The 21,821-nt window shown below is 36.6% G+C and overlaps 2 protein-coding genes across 2 annotated transcripts; both read right to left on the reverse strand.

The window, feature by feature from the left end:
* Nucleotides 1-7,323: 7,323 nt before the first annotated feature.
* On the reverse strand, nucleotides 7,324-7,961 carry LOC133706298 (disease resistance protein RUN1-like; the record flags this gene model as incomplete). Its single annotated transcript, XM_062131805.1, has 1 exon — nucleotides 7,324-7,961. A coding segment is annotated over exon 1 (621 nt), but the record flags the coding sequence as incomplete, so codon positions are not given.
* A 2,669-nt stretch (nucleotides 7,962-10,630) lies between these two features.
* LOC133668673 (disease resistance protein RPV1-like) lies at nucleotides 10,631-21,319 on the reverse strand. The gene is made up of 7 exons (XM_062088626.1): nucleotides 20,949-21,319; nucleotides 16,323-16,700; nucleotides 15,425-15,944; nucleotides 13,171-13,716; nucleotides 12,761-13,060; nucleotides 11,296-12,678; nucleotides 10,631-11,203 (listed from the first exon to the last, which is right to left on the reverse strand). The coding sequence occupies exons 1-7, from the start codon at nucleotides 21,047-21,049 to the stop codon at nucleotides 10,631-10,633; spliced, it is 3,801 nt and encodes a 1,266-aa protein (XP_061944610.1). The 5' UTR covers nucleotides 21,050-21,319.
* Nucleotides 21,320-21,821: the final 502 nt, after the last annotated feature.

The raw sequence follows: 21,821 nt of genomic DNA on the forward strand, positions 1-21,821 counted from the left end.
TGAATCTTCTTGATTATGTCAACACCTTTGTATTTTTGTTGGAGAGCCTCTCATATCTCTTTTGATGTTTCTGCGGAAGCAATAATTTCAAATATGGCTTCATCAAGACCTTGATAGATGATGGTCTTTGCTTTGTTGTCTTTCTTTCTATTGGCTTTGAGGACTTACTTCTTGGCCTCTTGTAGAGCATCTTCTACTTCTTTGGACTCTGGTTTGTTATAACCATATTGTACAATCTCTATACACTCTTGTGAACCAAGAAATGCCTTCAATCTGATACACCAACTATCATAGTTGTCTTTGGTTAGCTTCGGGATGAGTGTTTGTGCATTTTCTGTAGTCATTTTGCTCTTTGAATGACTATATCACCTTCTGGTAATTGAATTTGGCAAAACGAACACTGTAAATGGATCCGAAATGCTCAAAACAGTAGGAAACCGGTCTGACTTTGTTGAAAATGGGTCAAAAATGGGGTGAACCAGTCCAAAAACCAATTTTGTACTTCGGGCGGTTCGCTGGGGTTGAACCAGGAATATTCTGGGGAATATTCTCTTGGCTCGGCTAACGGCAGCTTAGGCGGCTCGGCGCGGCTCGAATATGGCGCGCGTGTGGCTCAGTCGTCGTCTACCTCTGGGCGCGTGGGCTATAGTGACCGAAGTTTCAGAAGGCGCGTGTGGGCTACCTCTTGCTCCGATGAAGATGATTTTTGCAACAGTGAGTTCATATGGATGAACCCTACACCGTGGAATGATTAAAATGTGTTTTTGGCAACTTTGAAAATTCAAGTATATCCCAAAACTCTTTTGTTTTCTGACGAACGGGGCTTTGATACCAATTGTTGGTTGGAGAAACAACTGGTGGTGGCTTTAAAACACTCAAAGGGGATAAAACACACGGTTTTATTTCAACAACAAAAAACTTACACAATAAATACAAACTCTTAATACACATCCTCTCTCTTTCTCTCTAGTGTTTCTTTCTTTTCTTTTCACACATGATAACATAAACTTAACTGTCTAATTATACACAAAATGAAAGTAAGAAAAATCTTTAGTTGGCGGTGGTATGAATGCAGCTGGTGGTTGGCGGTTTGAGAAGTTGCTGGCGGTGGATGCAGAAGTCGTTGGCGGTGAATACAGGTGATGGTTGCCATATTTGACTTTCTTGAATTGAGTTTAATGCAACACAATGATCAAATTGCAGCAATCGGAAAGGTTAGCTGATGAGTAAGGTACTGAGGACTGAAGCTTAGAAGAGGTAATATTTCATATTACTAGCGATGTTATAATTGTTAAAGTTAAAAGGTTAGCAGAGTTATGAGTGGTAATTTCGTGGTAATTTCCTTAGCCGCATCAGAATCAAATGGCATGATTTTCCACACGGCAAATTAAGAAGACCCTGGCTGACCCTCACACACCCTCCATCTCTCAGGGGACCTTGCTTCCTTTTTTAAATAAAAAATAAAGGGATGATATGTTGCAGATCTTCTTCTTCTTTTTTTTTTTTGTTTTTAATATAATGGACTATGTGTAATCCACTAGAATAATTTTCTATTATTTTTAGTGACCGTAAAAACGATATCATTATGTGTGTAATACACATAATGATAAAGTTAAACGATATCAGAAGAATAATTTAATATTCTGCATGGCTTCCAAAAGCATTGAAGTTTTTCTGCATGGCCCCATTAGGGACAAATAAGTTTTTTTTTCATATTAATTGCACAGTGAAACAGCTAAAACACTATTGGAAGCAGAAAATCTAAACCTGATGCAAAAGAGGTATTTTCATATTTTTAAAAAATGATTTGTTTCATTATTATAATTTAAGCTAAGGGGCAATTTGTCATCTGATCAAATATAAAAAATAATAAACAATTAAAATACAAAATGAACAAAATACCTTTAAATAAAAACATTTAATCATGAAGACAAAGGGTGTTCTAGTCTTTTCACTATGATTTGATTTTGTAATTATCAAGTCAGCTTGGAAAAAAAATTTTATTTGACTAAATAAAAAAAAAATTGGTAGGAGTGTATGACATTTAAGGGAGCGTGAGAGGCGCCCGAGCCCTTTGAGCAGCGCCTCTTGATATCTAAAAATATTCTTATATCGTGTTATTGAGAGCGTTGTTATGTCTTTTTTCTATTGATTTAATGTATTTTTTTATTATTTTTTCTCTTCTTCTTAAGCTTGATTTTTTTGTTAATGATATTTCAATTTCAGTTTAGTAAGCTTGGACGGGCTCAACCGAACAGCTCTTCAATCAGTTTGGCCCCAAACACACAACTCTCCAATCAAACTCACTCAAAGTCACAGCCTTGGTATCTTGCAAATTCCTTGCCCCAGCCCACATCACAATGTATTATTACGGACTCCAAAAAGTCATCTATGGCGTCACACGCCACCTACTAGTGCTACACGGTGCACATCTAATTCTCTATTATGGTGCCCAACCTCCTAAATTTATCTCTTAAATTGGAAGTGCAATGCCTACTTTTCTCTTCAATGGCTATCACCCGCCTCTCAGGCAACACCAATGGTAAGTACAATGCCTACCGTATCTAGTGTGGCACTTGCATTCAAACACCAAGATAATTGTTCTCCTCCACTCTTTTTCTCTTGCTGGGGAAAAGATTAGGGAGCCCCTGTTTTCTTCCAGAAGAAGCGGGAGCTTGCTTCTTTTAAGACTCCAACTGGCACGGCAACTCCATCGGCCCCGAAAAAAGAACTGGCCTGGAACAATAGGAAAGCAGCCATCTTTTTTTTATCCTGCTTCAATGGTACTAGCGGGAATGAAAGAAGACTCGGACAATGCAAAGGAATAGATAAAGGGACGGGAAAGCAAGAATAGGCTGACATCATCATTTTTTGGATTCGCTACATGAATTAGTTCAGTGAAGGGGCCGGATCCGACTCAGATAGGTGGAATAATTTTCAACTAAATGATGCTTTTGAATAAAAATACCCTCCTAACTTTTGATTATGTCAATTATATCATATATCAAGTATCTAAACTTTTCAACCATCTAGGTGGTGGCCTAGTGGTAAGAGCTTGGGACTAAGGGGTTTGCTCCCTCTTAGGTCTCAGGTTCAAACCCTATGGCTGCTCATATGATGGCCACTGGAGGCTTACATGGTCGTTAACTTCAGGGCCCGTGGGATTAGTCGGGGTGCGCGCAAGCTGGCCCGGACACCCACGATAATCAAAAAAAAAAAAAAAAAAAAAGTATCTAAACTTTTCTCAATTCCCTTATCAAAGACTTTTTATGATGGTTAATTTACTGTTAATATGAATATAGTAAAGAATCTTAATATATATTTTTAGTTAGTTTATAATAATTTTTTTGTTGTTCTCTGGCAAAGGCATGCATTATAGGATGCAGGTTGCGGTTAGAGAATGGATGACAACACTTAATATTTTATTTTTTATAAAGAATAGGTTGTCTGTAACTTTTTTTAAAAAAAAAATAAGGGAAGAGCAATATATCATCTACTCCTTTAATCCAAAGAAAATAAATATATTAGGGTACGTGTTGGGCTCAACCCTTTCTGAGCTCTTTCTTTTTCCAGTGCGCGCAAGTTGGCTCGGACACTCACGTTAATAAATAATAATAATAATAATAATAACCATGAGGGGTGTAACCCAACTGATCAAGCCCTGAGTTTGCTCTTTAGAGATCACTAGTTCGAGTCTCATAAACCTCAGGGCCACTGGAGGCTTACATAGTCGTTAACTTCAGGGCACGTGGGATTAGTCGAGGTGCGCGCAAGCTGACCTTGACATCCACATTAATCTAAAATAATAATAATAATAATAAATTATTAATAAAGATTCAATTAAACTCAGTGTTTTATAATTAAAACTTTTAAATGTACTCTAAAAATAATTTTATCACATTTAAGATTTTTTTTAGTTTTTGACCACATAAAATATGAATATAATATTTTGATATTTTTTTGTTGACTTACTTGAACAATTATAAAATATTTTTGTTTTCAATAAAAAAATCAATTTAAAACATTGTGTTGATTAAGATAAACAAGAGATATATTATCTTAATAATTTTTTTTAAATGATTATATTTTTATGTTTAATAATAATACTAAAACATTTTATAATACCTTCATTCTTTTTATTTTAAAAGAAATAAGATCGCTGACAACATAGCGTGGAAAAGCATTCCCTAAGCTAAGTCGAGGGAAAGCCTTGTTTAGGAAATAAATATAGGCCCAAACTGAAAGGCCTGCTTATGTTTGGCTAAATAATAATAATAAAAAAAGATGGACAAGAGTGTACGACACCTAAGGGAGTATGGGAGGCGCCTGAGTCCTTTGGGCAGCGTCTCTTGATATTCAAAAATACCCTTATGTCGTGTTGTTGGGAGCATTGCCATGTTCTTTTTCTATTGGTTTGACGTGTGCCTCTAGCATGTATTTTTTCTCATTATTTTCTTTTTCTTCCCTGAAAATTACAACTTAACTTTCTTTGTTGATGATACTTCAATTTCAGTTTAGCAAACTTGGGCTAGCTCAACTGAACTGCTCTCTAATCTGGTTGGCCCCAAGTGCACAACTCTCCAGTCCACTTCAGCCAACCCAATCAGACTCGCTCAGAGTCACCGCCTCGACTTGGTATCATGCAAATTCCTTGCATTAGCCCATATCACAATGTATTTTTACGAACTCCAAAAGGTCACCATGGCGCCATGCACTTGCTAGTGCTACCATAGTTATCGGACCCGACCCGAGGGCGAAGCCGACCAAAAAGTCAGGTCCCGGGTTACACGGGTTGACCTGAGTCAACCCGAAAAAAAAAACTAAAATTTTAATATTTCATATGAAAAAATTAAGAAATAATTCATGTGAATATAAGTTATACATGTTATAAATAATAAAGTTTAAAAGATTATTTCAAAAGGTTTTTTATCCCACATTAAAAAGATACCATATTAGTATGTTATCATTTTAAATTGTAATATTTAAACTAAAAAAAAAAATTATTCCACATTGAAAAAATAAAATATTCTTTTAATATTTATATAATAAAATTTAAAAAGAATTAATAATCAACTAACAATCTAGAAGTATAATGTCTACTTTTCTCTACAATGGTTGTCACCCGCCTCTCAGCCAATAACTACCACCGATGGTAAGTACAATGCCAACCCTGTCTAGGGTGTCGCCTGCATTCAAACACCAAGATAATTGATTGCAGTTTCTGTCCATCAATTTCTTTCTTTTCGGCCCTTTTTTTAACCTTTTGATTTTTCCCTTTCGTAAGTAGTGGGCTTGAATTTGGAGGGAGTGGTGGGACTGCTATCTTGTACGGATCATAGAATGTAACATGACGCTTCAGACTCCAGACCACTAGCCCGGACTCCTCGAGATGCGCATAGAAATCTCCGGACATTACTTTTATTTACTGTGTGGATAACAGTTTTTTTTAATTATTTTAATATATTAATATTAAAAATAATTTTTTTTTATTTTTTATAACAGTTATTTTTAAAAAAAAAATTTAGCTCGGAAAAATATTAAAATAATATATTTTTTTATTTTTATTTTTTTTAATATTAATATATAAGAATTTAAAAATACTGAAAAAAATAATTTTAAAAAATAAAAATGTAATAAAAAATAATTTAAAATTTATTAAAATAATTTTTATTTTATTTTTTACATTAGCATATTAAAATTATTAAAAAAACTCTAAACTGAAACACTAATTTATTTTTTTAAGAAAACATATGCTTAAAAAGCGTTCAAATAAAATTTATTGCAATTTCAAACGGCTCTAAATATCTTTATTCACATTTCAGCTGTTACTTTTTGAAATGTAACCACTTTTTCTTGAAATAAACTAGTGGATTTCAAATTAGTTATCAAACAAAACAACCAGGGATGGCCGGCAAGGTGGCTGGGGCCCGTGCAATTTTTTTTTTTGCTCTCTCTTCCAGAATAATTATAAATTTTAATCCTAAAATTATTAAATCTTAACTTTTTTTCCCTTAATTTTTTTTTAAAAAAATGGATTGCCAGCCCAGACCACTCCACTTAACGACAGGGAAGAAGTTGGTTTCCAAGAGCAAAATTAATCAATCTCAAGAAGAAAAGTTCCTAGACATGCAAGAGTTAACACAGTAACTCTGCAAGGAAAATGGAGAATCACAGGAGCCAGGAGGGGAGGGGACCCTCCTGTGGATCGTGGGCAGTGGGATTCAAGAAAAGCTTATAAAGCAGAAGTTATGTCACTCTCAACCCCTCTGCAGTGTGCAGTAGCAGCAGCACCTCACACCTTCCTTTATTACACAACCCACCATTCCACCCACTCTCCTTTATTGCTTTTCTCTCTCTTTCTTTGCTTATCCCATGGCTGCCCATTTGCCCTCAGCCATCTCTTCGGTCTTTTACTAGCTGAAAGGGAAGTCCCTTTGCCTCTTTTATGTCCTCGAGATTTGGATGTATGTTTTGGTTTTGTTTACATGGAAGCCATTTTTTGTTTTGCTTCTTTCACCGAAGAAGACTGCGAGATTGTTTGACAGTGTGGTTGAAGGTGCTTTTTAAATAGCTTTTTGTGCCGAAATGCATATCAATAATGTTTTTTTATTTTTTAAAAATCATTTTTGATATCAGCACATTAAAACGATCCAAAAAATACAAATCGCACTTAATTTTAACAAAAAACAAAAAAAAATCAAATTTTAACGAAACGCAGGTACAAACACAAGACGAAATTGCTGTCCTAGATTCTCTAACAATCTGCCAGAATTTTTACAGCAAATTACATTACATTACATTAAAAAAAAAGGGGGATAAATTGAGGGAATGTTTAAGAGTTTGATATTAGCTGTTTTTTAAAGAATTGCTTTTACTTAAAAATATATTAAAATCCTTTAATTTTCAAAAGCCATTTCTTGCAACAGATCATGCATTTCAAGCTTTCTATTTGAAATAGTAATGAGGCACCTTTCAGCAAGAAAAAAAAAACTTCAATATTTGTTGAGAAACCACAACCATCCAGTATTCTCTTCACGTAATCAATTTGCTTCCCTTTAAAGAAACACGCAATATCAAGAAATATGTTCTTCTCTTCATCACCAAGTGCATCAAAACTTACTTTCAACGCACCAGGGCTTGTAGCCCAGCGGCAGAGGCAAGGTTTCCTTGCCTTTGTCACCTAGGTTCGAGCTCTAGCGTACACGCCTGTCACCCCCGCGGTGTCTTACATGTCTATTAGGCTTGCAAGGTGTTCAGTGGGTCCGGGAATTAGTTGTGGTGCGCGTAAGCTGGCCCGGACACCCCGGGTTAAAAAAAAAAACTTACTTTCAACATATTATAAATTTTCATCTGAGGATTTCTTTCAAGTTTATTCAATGCATTTTCCCAGTCCTCTTTCCTTAGGTCAAATAGAAAGGAACCCAAAACTTTAAGAGCCAATGGGTTTCCTTTAGCATAATTTACTGCCCTGATTGATAGGCCCATATAATCTTTTGGAATGTGGTTTCCTTTGAAGACAGACAAACTGAAGAGTTGACGAGCTTCACTGCAATTTAATTCCTCAACCTCATATATTTCATCAGCCACATTCTTAAGCACTTGTCTATCTCTGGACGTTACAAGAATTCTACTTCCTGGACCAAACATATCATGCCTTTCAATTAAACATTCCACTTGTTCTACATCATTCACATCATCTAGAACAGTTAAGACTTTTTTGTGCCGGATCCTTTCCTTGATTAAAGTGGATCCCATGCGTGGAGTGTCAATACGGAGATTTTCCTGTTCTAATGCTCTGGAAAGGAATTCCTCTCGCAAGCGAATCAAGCCACCACATTCTTCCGATTTCTCTCTTACATTGGTAATAAAACAGCAGCTTTCATATTGACTTGAAATACTGTTGAAAACAGCTTCAGCAATGGTTGTCTTACCTATACCACCCATGCCCCATATTCCGATTATGCGAGCTAATGCGTGAATCTATCCCAACTAGACCCTTAGAGTCACCTAATGATGTGTGGTTCAATTTTTTCAAAATGAATTGCACAATTTCACTTACAAGTTTAGACTCAGGCCTACCAAATACAAGGATCAAGCGCAAGTAAAACAAAAGTTATCCAGAAAAAAAAGTAAATAGAATAATGAAGATAATGTTAAGAGTTCATTTGGAATTTTAGTGATCATCACGCTTGTAGCAACTAACTCAAATTTCTTAAATTTATTATGTTTCTTGAAATTCACCAGTGCATAGCATTTTTAAGGCTCATTTAGAAGTTATAATTTTGCACAAGTAAACCCACAAGAAGTGCGGTGACACAAGACTGGGCAATTAAGTTCCATCACAGCAATAGTCCTTCTGTGGATTCAAATTAACATGGGAATCAGTTTTAAAAGCTCAAACTGAGATATTATAACCTTTAAGTGGAATAAATTTATGCTTTTTAAAGTTATTATCCTGAACTGGAAAACATAAACTAATTTTTTTTAAAATGATATATATACTTTTAGGATATCACATAACTTAGCAATTCCATGTTGTTTAATTTTTAAGCTTGATAGTTTCTTTAAATGATAGCGGTTACTACTTATCACTGGTTATGTATGTATGATGCATATCTCTTGTCTCGTGTTCCTCGGACTAACATTAAATTAAGCTATTATTACATTGATTGAGACTAATGTTAAGATTAATTTATGATCCCTCACTATATTGTCAATTGGTTGAAAGTCTTGCATTTTGTTGCACTCATCATGATATAAAATATATTGTTCACATTGTTATTTAGTCTATGCATGCTCCTTGCATCACTCATTTTGTAGCGATTGATTTATTATATAAGTTTTATTTTTAAAAAATAATTTGAAACCAAAAAAAAATAAAAATTGGATTGTTTTTTTTTTTGTTATAAAGCAAACTTAAATAAAACAAAAATGAGATGTAACCATTAAAAGATGAGCTAAAAAAAGTTCTAATTAAATGTCTTGTCTCAACTTTTTAGTTTTTTTTTTCAAGAGAATATTTTTATATTTTAAAAATATTTTAAAAAAATATATATTATTTTAATACATTTCTAAACGAAAAACATTTTAAAAAGAAATATTTACTACATTCGCAAACAAACAGGCCCGTAGATTGTTTGCTTAAAATATTTGTATGTTTAAAATTAGAAATATTTGTTTTAAAAAAATTAAATTATTTTAATATATTTTTAAATGAAAAGTATTTACAACTTTTACGACACTCGCAACATTTACTGTTTGCTTAAAATTTTTAAATGAAAAAAACATTTATTTTTGATAAAGCATTTTATCAGAAATATTTGTAATTTGTTGTATGTTTTAAATTTTTAAAATTACTTCAAAATTAAAGATTTTAAAAATAAAAACATTTAGTTAGCTAAATAATTTCTTCTATTTCATTTATAAAAGTCTATTTTTCATTTATTTTATTATGAAATAATTTTAATCAAAAACATAACTTTTTATAATCACAACTAAAATTATTATTTTTTATTTATTTTTAACCACAATAACTATCACAACACTTAATCCTATACAAGTGTCGAGAACGGAAAAGACTAGGAGATGAGCAAAAAAGAGCAGTTTGTTTTCCGTCAGCCAAACACGCGAAGAAGAAGCTTCATTTACTTGATAAAAGATGGGAGAAGACTTTGGGGGTCAGTTCAACTTCATCATTTTCATTTTCCTTTTCATAGTCCATAGAGAGAGATTGTCAGTTCAGTAGATCAGCGCTTTCCAGGATTCCTAAGTGATTTGTAACTAGAGCTCGTGATCTAGCGGGATAGGAACTTGTTTCTTTTCTTTGCATCCGGATTCAATTCTTTTTGTGCATGCATGTTATTCTCGCGGTGTCTTATCTGCCCATTAGGCTTGCAGAATGTTTAATGGACCCGAGAATTAATCGTGGTGCGTGTAATCTGACGCGGACATCCCGGGTTATATAAAAAAAAGAGTTAATTATAACTTGTTAAAATGATATACTAAAAAAAATATCATGGAAATACATAATAAATATATATTGAAAACATAGAAACATATTAGTATAATGAAGGTATTTCCATTCTATGCTAACATTGAAAAGTACAATATTAAAATAAAAAAAATGCTTGCAAGAAAATAAAAGCTTGTCATCATATTAAAATATAATTATTTAATTCCTATGATTTTAAATCTATAAATAACATAATCTTATTTTATTAATTTCATATATTTTTTTTAATTTTTTTAAACATAAAAATAAAAATTTAAATACATAGGATGCAAATATACATATATATATATATACATATATATATATATATATGAGAAAAAGGTATATTTCATTAGCAAATGACTTAATTAGCCTTTGTCAATTCTAGTAAAAATCATTAATTTTGCTAAACTACAAGGTCTAAATTTTAACAACAACAACATTAATATAAAAAGATATGTACTTGCACTCAAATATAAGTAGGTTTGTTAAATTATGCAAAAAGGAAAGAAGAATGCATTAATCTTTGATTGGTACATGAAATGAACACTGTATTTTGGACTCGGCAGCAATTCGCACCACTATATCCTTGTCAAAATAATTATTAAATTATTTCTACCGTGAAACCCAAGTGTCACATTAAATATACCTGATCTCTGGGCTTGCATCCTTTGCTCTCTGGGCTTGCAATCTTGCCCTAAGGGCTTGGAACCTTGCTCTATAGGCTTGGAACCTTGTTTCCAATCCATGTTTATCTTTGGCATCCAGTAGACGAACCCCACACTCGCGTACTTGACAAAGATCTAATGCTAAGAGAATGCCGTTCATATCTTCTGGTTGGAATTCAACTGTGACCTCACTGTATTTACTAAACATATCCTTGTCTTTGACAACCAGACAGGGATCAAATCCCACAAATATGTGCTCTGAGCAGATGCGCCTCTCATCATACCAACCATGGAGATAGCAATAGAGATCATGGCTATCACCGTGCTCATTGCGGAAGTGATATGTGCATTTAACCTGGAAACTATGGCCGAAAGAATGAAATGCAATGACAGCGCAAAGAGAGAAACCCAAGAACTTGCTATTAGCCCAATGTGAAGACAGCTGACATGTTACTGTAGATCCCCAACTTTTATGGCTATGCCACTGCGGAGAGACACCTCGAGGGAGGCAGAAACTACATGCCCCTTCTGGAACATCGGGCAGCTGCTAACACAATTCAAATAGCATCTTTTTAAAATGAAAGGTGGCAAATAGAGAAAAAAAGAAGATGTATATCAGAGGTTTGAGAAACAGACCTGATGGAGCCTTTCGGTATAAAGTTGAAATTTCATTAATGAGAACGGCAAGATTTGATTGATCCTACACAAGCTCAAGCAATTAGTGAAAATGAATTCAAAAATGTTCCCCTCAACTACAGTTGATGAGCTTGAATCTAGATAATTCAAACTCTCGCAAATGTCTGCATCCAACTTTGATAGCCGTGGTGGAAGCTCCGGTAATGATTCAAGTCTCTTGCAATTCCTTAATCCTAGATATTGCAACTCCAAGAGTTTATTGATGCTTCTAGGAATACTCCTCAAATTGTTTCCACTTAGATCTAACACTTCTAGTGACGATAAAAGACCAAGACTGTCCGGCACTTGCGATAGACTGCAACCATCTAGACTTAGCTTACGCAAACAATCTAAATCCATGCATCTCCTGGGCAATTGCAAGTCACCAAAACATGCGATGTGATCTAGATATTTGCAGTTTCCCACTTCCAAGCAGGCAAGTCCCATCAGATTTCCAATCGGTGAAGGCAACTTTGTTATACTTGTCTGTTCTAAATAGAGATATCTCAAACATACCATCGGCTCCAAAACTTCTGGAAAATTCCTAAATTGGAGGCAACCTGAGAGATTAAGCCTCCACAGTTTTCTCAACTTGCAGATGCTGCTTGGAAGAATCTCAAATTGTTTGCAGTTTCGCAGGTGCAATTCAGCAAGTTCAAACAAACATTCTATTGAAGAGGGAATCTCTCGTATTGCTGTCCCATCTAAATACAGCTCCTTTATATTATTTGAAACCTTTGGAAACTCCGTGATACTTGAGCAACCGGAAAAGTCTAAATAAATGAGTTTCCTTAGATCACCAATTGAAGATGGCAGTTCTTCTATTGCAGTTCCATTCAAGTACAAGTATCTTATATTCCTCGAAAAATCAGGAAACCTGCTGATAGATGAGCAGCCAGAGATGTCGACGATTAGAAGAGATTTCAACAAATATATGTTTTCTGGAAGATTCACCAAGAGTTTGCAGTTCTTCAAATTCAACGCGACAAGTCCGTTGAGTTCCCCTATTGATTGGGGAAGCTCTTCAACAGCAGTCTCATTTAAATTTAAATATGTCAGTTTCCTTGCAGTCTCTGGGCACATCTTGAGATTTGAACAACCAGAAAGGTTGAGACTCTTCAGACATCTTGAATTAATTCTGCTGGGCAGATTGATTAGGCTTGTGCAGCCTCTCAAATCTAAATCATTAAGCTTGTCCAGAAGCTGTATAGATGAAGGAACCTTAACCAAACTTGTACAGAATTGAAGATTCAATCTCTCAAGGTTTCTGGCCTTTGAAAGGTCTGGCAGGGAAGTTATGTGCTCACAATTGCTGAGGTTGACATCTTTTAAATTGACGAGATTCTGAAGCAAAATGAAATCAACAGAAAGAAATTACACACAAAATTTCAAAGAAAGAACTATGCATAAAGTTATTTTAAAATACCTGGTCTCCTCTCCACAACTGCTTAACCTTGCTAGATGATAGGTTAAGCTCAACAAGGTTCTCTGGACAAAACTTGCGAGGCAAATATGTCAAAGGGTATCCATCCCAATGGAGATACCTCAACTCTTCGGAAAGAGACTTGAGGCCATGAGGAAGTTGCACTCTGCATTTAACTCCAGCTTCAGAATTATAAATTTTTAGCAGTCTAAGCTTATACATCCTTTCCAAGGCTGTAGAACTCAATTCAATTTGTCTTATTTTTGAAACATCCAAGAATATCCCTTCAACTTTTCCAGTTCCCTGAAAACCAGTGAAGGAGAAACAAATTTTTAAGTAAGATTTTAAACTTACTAGTACAACCATATTGCATTGCATATGAAAAGGAAAACTTTCGTGTATATGAATCTCACCAGATTATTGGTCAACACTTGATGTACATCTTTAGGACTCCACAATCTGCTTTGTCCTCCTAGCTCGTCAAGAGATTCTTTACGAACAATTTCATGGGCCATTTCTTGCAAAAGATCATGCATTTCAACCTTGTCATCTGAAAGTTTAATGAGACACGTGTCAATGAGAACACTAAATCCAATATCTGTTTTGAAACCGCAGCCATCTAGTATCCGCTTTACAAAATCAACTCGATGCCCTCTAAAGAAACATGCAATGTCCAGAAATATACTCTTCTCTTCACTATCAAGTGCTTCATAACTTATTCTCAACACACTATGAACTTTTTGCCGAGTTAGTTTTTCAACCTTGTTCAATGCACTTTCCCATTCTTTTGTCGTTCTGCCAAATAGAAAGGAACCTAAGACTTTAAGAGCTAATGGATTCCCTTTAGCGTAATTTATTGCCCTCACAGACAGCTCCATATAATTGTATGGGAGCTGGTTATCCTTAAATGCATGCAAACTAAAGAGATGAAGAGCTTCCCGGTAATTCAGTCCCTCAACCTCAAATATTTTGTCTGCATATTTCTTAAGAACCTGTTTATCTCTAGATGTTAGGATAATTTTACTTCCTGGACCAAACGAATCACATCCTCCAAGTATAATTGGAAGGACCCTATCTTTTTTTAAAATTTGCAAAGTCAACTCTGCCTTGCATCAGCTAAAAGTCAACACTGTATTTTTTTGCCTTTTGGATTCAACCCATAGGCAATGACTTTGTCTTTTACAAATTTAATAATTGTCACATTCGAATGGATCTTCGTGAAGCTAAACTGAACAGATATATATATATATATATATGAGAGTGAGAGAGTATTATCACTACCATTTATTTTAATTTACTATAAAATTTAGTAACCTATTAAATTTTTTTCGTATTATCTCCAATTTCCACGACAGAGGATTTAAAGAGTTTTATTATTTGTATGATGATACTCATATCATACTTGGATCTATCTTATAAAATAATGATCCGATTTCTCTCAAATTTTAAACTCAATTTTCCTAACCTATTAAATTTTTTTCGTATAGATAATGTTATCGAGTGCTATAATTAATTAAGGTTTCTGGCCTTTGAAAGGTCTGGCAGGACAGTTATGTGCTCACAATTACTGAGGTTGACATCTTTTAAATTGCCGAGATTCTGAAGCAAAATGAAATCAACACAAAGAAATTACACTTGCATACCACACTTAATTTCAATTAAAGAAAGAACTACGCATGCATAGAGTTCTTTTATAATACCTGGTCTCCTCTCCACAGTTGCTTAAGCTTGCCAAATGTAAGGTTAAGCTCAACAAGGTTCTCTGGACAAAAATTGCTAGGCAAAGATGTCAAAGGGTATCCATCCCAATGGAGATACCTCAACTCTTGAGAAAGAGACTCGAGGCCATGAGGAAGGTGCACTCTGCATTTAACTCCAGCTTCAGAATTATAAATTTTTAGCAGTCTAAGTTTATACATCCTTGCGAAGGCTGTAGAGCTCAACACTATTTCTTTTCTTTTTGAAACATCCAAGAATATCCCTTCAACTTTTCCAGTTCCCTGAAAACCGTGAAGGAGAAACAAAGTTTAAGCAAGATTTTAAACTTAAGGCTGTAGAGCTCAACAACCATATTGCATTGCATATGAAAAGGAAAACTTTCGTGTATATGAATCTCACCAGATTATTGGTCAAAACTTGATAAATATCTTTAGGACTCCACAATCTGCTCTGTCTTCCGAGCTCGTCAAGAGATTCTTTTCGAACAACTTCATGGGCCATTTCTTGCAAAAGATCATGCATTTCAACCTTGTCATCTGAAATTTTAATGAGACACCTGTCAATGAGAATGCTAAATCCAATATCTGTTTTGAAACCGCAGCCATCTAGTATCCGCTTTACAAAATCAACTCGATGCCCTCTAAAGAAACATGCAATGTCGAGAAATATACTCTTCGTGTTATTATCACGTAGCGCATCAAAGCCTATTCTCAGCAAGTCATAAATATTCAGCTCAGGAAAGCTTTCAATCTCATTTAATTGAGATTCCAAGAAATATCTTTCCCTGCCAAATAAGAAGGAACCCAAAACTTGAAGAGCCAATGGGTTCCCTTTGGCATAGTTTATTGCCTTGATTGACAACTCCATATAAGCTTTTGGAGGGTGGTTTCCCTTAAAAGCATTCAAGCTAAAGAGTTGAAGAGCTTCGTGGGAGTTTAATTCCTTAACCTCGTATATTTCGTCAACTACATTCTTAAGTACTTGCTTGTCTCTTGATGTGATAACAACAACGCTTCCTTCACCAAACGAACGCTCTTCAATTAAATGCTGGAATTGTCGTACATCATTCACATCATCCAAAACAAGGAGAACTTTCTTTCGGCGGAGTCTATCCTGGATGATAGTAGGTCCTATATGTGGTGTGCCAATGTGAAGATTTTCTTCCTCCAGTAATTTAGAAAGAAGTTCATCTCGTAGATCATTTAATCGACCCTTTTCTGATTCCTTCCTTATGTTCGGAAGAAAGTGGCAGACTTCAAATTGACTTGAGATGCTATAGAAGAAAGCTTCCACAATAGTTGTCTTGCCTATACAAATTCCTATTTTGCGGACATTAGTTGATAGTAATTTGTTGATTTGCTCAATGCGTGAATCTACTCCAACCAGACCTCTTAATTTGCTTGGGGATGCACGATTTAACCTTTTCCAGATAGTTTGCACAACTTCTGTTACTAGTTTGGCCTCCGGACTGCAAAAAATGAAAGAAGCATCTTTAACTCAAATTCCATCTTTACGTCGAAAAAAAAATCTATAAGAAACTGGTGATTTTTTATTATTATTATAAGCAAATGTTGTCAAAGGTGAGGTTTTGAACTCAAGATCTCCCACTTCGATATTGTACCATTAAGGTGCAAGTCCATTGCTGTTGATGGAGGTAAGTTTTCCACTAAAAAACAAAACAGACTTGTGCCTTTTCAAGCAACAAGTACTATGAACTAAGAAGCACAAATGATTTACTGGAGAAAAAAAAAAACTATAATATGCACAAGAAATTTTAATTGCTATAAATACATTTTAATTGCTATAATTCCAGAAAAAAAGGTTGAAGATGAGAATCTGTAGTTACCTAGTAACCTGTGAATCCCATCCAGATATACTGGCTGCTTTTGTCAAGTCAGCCCTCCACCTTGGCACCTTGTCCATCTTCCCCTTAAAAAATTTTTCAAGCTCAGCAAATGCATTTCCAAAACTCCCAGTCTGTTCATCAACATCAGATGGGTCCACTTGATAGAAGACCGGTAAAACAATCTGCCCATCAGTCTCTTTGCATTCAAGTATTTTAACCAGTTCATCCAAACACCACGGAGAAGATGCATAGTTCTTAGAGAAAATTACCACAGAAATTCTTGATTCTTCAATCGTTTCCAGAAGGGCAGGGGTAATTTCTTCTCCTCTTTCAAGCCTATCATCAATAAAGGTCTTGATTTTCTTACGACACAAAGCTGTTGGTGGGAGGAACCACTGGTGGTGGCTTTGAAACACTCAGAGGGGATAAAACACAAAGTTTTATTTCAAGAACACAAGCTTACAGGAGCAAAATAAAGATAACAAGCTTAACAATAAACACCCTCTCTTTCTCTCTATTCTCTCTACTCTCCCACACATAATAGCATAAGCTCAGCTTGCTATTTATACACGAATTCAAAACAAGAAAATTCAACCTTCAAGTGTGAAGGCGGCTGTGGACGGTGGTGTGAAGGCGGCTGGCGGTTGTGGCTGGTGGCTGGCGGCTGGTCGGTCATAGCTGGTGGCTGGCTGGCCGGTGGTTGCCTTCCTTGACCTTCTAGATTGAGTTTAGTATTCAACAAATCTCCCCTTTAAACTCAATCGAGGGATGTCATGCCAAGCATGAACTTCATTCTGATAAATGTTTCCCTCTTCAATGGCTTTGTCTTTTTGCACCTTTTCTTTTGCATTCTTCTTTATCTTATAGACCCCTTTGACACCTATTGCTTTCTTGCTTTCTGGTGGATAAGTCAGCTTCTAGGTATCATTCTTTTCAATGACATGCATTTCTTCATCCATTGCTTCTATCTTCTCTTCTGTGATAGCTTTGTTGAAGCTAAGTGGGTCATTATCTGCAAAGAAACAAAATAGAGTTGTATCTTCGATGACTTGCGTGGCATCGTACAACTCGTCAAGATTTCTCATCCTTCTTGGTCCTTCTGACGATGAGGATGTTGCTGCTGGTGTTGATGATGATGCTCCTGGTGTGTTCCTCCTGTTGAATACAGGGAATCTGTGTACCGGACTTTGTGGTTCAGCTGCTGGCATAATCACTGGACTTTGTGGTTCAGCTGCTGGCACAATCGGTTCTTCGACAAGTACTGTTGGTACTTCTTCACCTTCAAGGATCAAATCAATGTTGATCCATTTGCCTGCTTCTTTATCATCATTCCATTCCCAAGATTTATCTTCTTCAAAGATAACATCTCTACTCATAATCACCTTCTTCGTGATGGGATTATACAGCTTGTATCCCATCATTCTTTCACCATATCCGACAAAGATGCATTTCTCGCTTTTATCATCAAGCTTTCTCCTTCTTGCATCTGGGATCTTTGCATATGCCACACAACCAAAGACTCGTAGATGAGTAACACTTGGTTTGTGACCACTCCATACTTCTTCTGGAATGACTCCTTGCAAACTTCTGGTTGGGCAGCGATTCAGTAGATACACTGCACATGATACAGCTTCAGCCCAGTATTGCTTGGGCAACTTCTTTGCTTTGAGCAGACTTCTTGCCATGTCAAGAATCGTGCGATTCTTCCTTTCAGCTACACCATTCAGCTGTGGTGTATAAGCTGGTGTTGTCTGATGTTTGATGCCTTATTGTGTACAATAGGCTTCAAAGTCATTTGCTGTATATTCTCCACCTTGATCAGATCTCACGGTTCTGATCATGTAGCCACTTTGTTTCTCCACAATTGCTTTAAAATCTTTAAAACAATTGAATACTTCTGACTTCCTCTTCAGAAAGTATATCCACGTCTTTCTACTAAAATCATCAATAAACGTGAGGAAGTACCTATTTTGTCCAGTAGACATAGGCGTTATTGGGCCACACACATCTGTGTGCACTAACTCCAGTGGCCTCTTTGCTCTCCAGTTGACTTCTTTGGCAAAACTGGATCTGTGATGTTTGCTAAGGACACAACTCTCACAGACTTCATCTGGATGATCAATGTGAGGCAAACCTTTGACCATCTTCTTGCTTGCTAGCATCTTCAGACTTGTGAAATTCAGATGTCCAAGCCTCAGGTGCCAGAGCCATTCTTCACTGTTGGTGATGGCACTCAAACACTTTGCTGCATCATACTGGATGTTCAAAGGAAACATCCTATTCTTGGACATTTTCACATAGGCCATTAATCTCCAATTGTTGTCTCTAATTGTCAGATGACAATTCTTCGAGTAAAAAGTATATCCTCTCTCCAAAAGTTGACCTAAGCTGATCAGGTTCTGCTTTATGGCTGGGACATAATAGACATTGGCGATGTGGCTGGAATCGCCGTTCTTCAACTTGATTGGGATGCTGCCTTTACCTTTGAATGGAACCTTTGAGGTATCTCCAAAAGTAACTAGACCTTGCTTGGTCTCATCTAGATCACTAAATAACTCTCGGTAGCCACACATGTGATTGCTGGCTCCAGTATCTAGATACCATATATTCTCCTGTTTCTCGCTAAGTTCTTGTTGGACAAGAAATGCAGCTTCTTCTCTGTCATCCTTCTCTACATAGTTGGCTTGCTCACGTATCTCCAACGGAGCTTTCCTTTTACATTCAGTGCTATAGTGCCCAAATTGATTGCACCTATAACACTGGATATTTCTCTTATCACGGTTATTGTAACCGCCTCCTCTTCCTCTAGGAGTGAATGCTTGTTGTCTTTGGCCTCCTCTGGTGGTATTTCTGCCACCTCTTCCTCTGAAGCTTGTATTCCAAGAACCTCTTCCTTGGAATCTCTGGAATCCTCCTCTGGATTGTTGACTTCCTGCTTGAGTGGTATATCCACTTGTTGAAGTCTCCCCTTGCTCATATCTGTCCTTGAGAGACAGCTTTGCTTGTAAGGCATGCTCGATGGCCTTATCTCCATTTCGCTTTACAATCTTCTGCTCATGAGCTTGCAAAGAACTCATAAGCTCATCAACTGTCAACTTGTCCACTTCCTTGGACTCTTCAATAGCGACAACAACAAAATCAAATTTTGGATCTAGGGATCTCAAAATTTTCTCAGTAATTCGAGAATCGACGATGGCTTCTCCATTTCTCCTCATCTGATTGACTATCACCATAATCCTTGTGTGATAATCAGAAATAGATTCCGCGGACTTCATTTGCAATAACTCAAATTCACCTCGCAAAGATTGAAGACGAATCTTCTTGATTCTGTCAGCACCTTTGTACTTTTGTTGGAGAGCCTCCCATATGTCTTTTGATGTTTCAGCGGAAGCTATGATCTCGAATGTATCTTCATCAAGACCTTGGTAGATGATGGTCTTTGCTTTGTTGTCCTTCTTTCTGTTGACTTTCAGGGCTTGCTTCTGTGCCTCTTGTAAAGCTTCTTCTTCTTCTTTGGACTCTGGTTCATCATAACCATAGTGTACAATCTCCAAACACTCTTGTGAACCAAGGAATGCCTTTAATCTGATGCACCAACTATCATAGTTGTCTTTGGTCAGCTTCGGGATGAGTGTTTGTGTACTTTCTGTAGTCATTTTGCTCTTTTAATGACTATATCTCCTTCTGGGAGTTGAATTTGGCAAAACGGACACTGTAGATCGATCCGGAATGGTCGAAATAGTCGGGAACCGGTCTGACTTTGTAGAAATCGGGTCAGACAATGGGTGAACCGGTCCAAAAACCAATTCTGGGCGTCAGGCGGTTCGCTGGGTTGAACCGGGAATATTCTGTGGAATATTCTATCGGCTCGGCTTCGGCTAATAGTGGCTCGGCTTAGCGGCTTGGCTTGAAAAGGGAATATTCTCGGGAATATTCTTCGGCTCGGCTGGAGGCTTGGCTTGAGGCTTGGCTCGGCTTGGCGCGGCGCGGCTTAAACGGCTCAAATATGGCGCGCGTGGACGTCACTCGTCTTCTTCCTCTGGAGCGCGTGGGTGCGACTGGGCTACAGTTACCGGAACTTCAGGAGGCGCGTGTGGATCACCCCGGTGTCCGATTGAGCTGATTTTTGTGGCAGTGAGTTCGTATGGATGAGCTCTACACGGTGGAATGATCAAAACTTGTTTTTGACAACTTTGAAAATTCGGCTATCCCAGAAAATACTTCTGTTTTCTGACGAACGGGGCTCTGATACCAATTGTTGGTGGGAGGAACCACTGGTGGTGGCTTTAAAACACTCAGAGGGGATAAAACACAAAGTTTTATTTCAAGAACACAAGCTTACAGGAGCAAAATAAAGATAACAAGCTTAACAATACACACCCTCTCTTTCTCTCTATTCTCTCTACTCTCCCACACATAATAGCATAAGCTCAGCTTGCTATTTATACACGAATTCAAAACAAGAAAATTCAACCTTCAAGTGTGAAGGCGGCTGTGGACGGTGGTGTGAAGGCGGCTGGCGGTTGCGGCTGGTGGCTGGCGGCTGGTCGGTCATAGCTGGTGGCTGGCTGGCCGGTGGTTGCCTTCCTTGACCTTCTAGATTGAGTTTAGTATTCAACAAAAGCATCATAGAGATGACTGGTAAAATTATTGCGCGCATCCTTGCCTCTAAAACCAAGGAACACATCATACTTCCTTTTATGAGGAACAGCAGATGAAGATGCCATATCAGACAGTTACAAGATCGTGTCATCCTCAATCACTAAGAATCGAAATCAATAAGTGCTCTCCTTTTTCTCCTAAAGACAAACAAAGAGCACCCACTTCAACAGCTGAACATTCATTAAGAGAAATTGAAGTCTAAGAGTACAAGAACCCACACAACATATATTTGTCTGAAAATTCCTCAAACTCTTAACGATGGATATATACTAGCTTAATTTGATATGATCTATCTTAATTTGATCACTCGTCTCTTGCTACCAATGCTAGCTTGCTATTACTATCATTGCAAGATCAGTCACTAGCTGAGCAAAACGAATTACAGATGGAAGAATTAATACGTTCATGAAACAAACTTATCAAACTCGTATATATAATCTTAAATATAGAAGACAGCGTGAACCAGAAAGACTTACCAACAGATCATAAAAACAGTTGATGATAAGAGACGATTTTTCTTGTCTATTGCCTTATCCTTCTCCTTCACGTAAATTCTTACAGACAATCCGAGCTCATCGTTATCTAAATGAAAGATGGTTTGATCAAGAAATAGGTGAATGTGAGAAGACTTTGGGGTCAATACCAAATACATTGGCCAATGGGCTTGTCAATGGCAACGGTACCCTGTCATGGCAGAGTTTAATTTTTTTTGGATTAGACTGCCGTGCAATTGATTAATCAGCACATACAGCTGGCGCCTCTGTTTGAATCTGGGCATCATTTCCCAAACTCTCCCACGAAACAACAAATCACTGAAAAAAGAAGAAGAAATACTAT

This window comes from Populus nigra, chromosome 11, assembly GCF_951802175.1.
Source record: "Populus nigra chromosome 11, ddPopNigr1.1, whole genome shotgun sequence".
Taxonomy (NCBI): domain Eukaryota; kingdom Viridiplantae; phylum Streptophyta; class Magnoliopsida; order Malpighiales; family Salicaceae; genus Populus; species Populus nigra.

Excerpts from the sequence above, each read along its gene's own strand:
- LOC133668673 (XM_062088626.1), bottom strand. The coding sequence starts at position 21,049 with ATGGCATCTTCATCTGCTGTTCCTCATAAAAGGAAGTATGATGTGTTC. Across the intron at positions 15,945-16,322 it reads TGGGATTCACAGGTTACTAG|TCCGGAGGCCAAACTAGTAA; the intron begins GTAACTACAGAT and ends CATTTTTTGCAG. Across the intron at positions 13,717-15,424 it reads TAGTTGACGAAATATACGAG|GTTGAGGGACTGAATTACCG; the intron begins GTTAAGGAATTA and ends AAAATATTTGAG.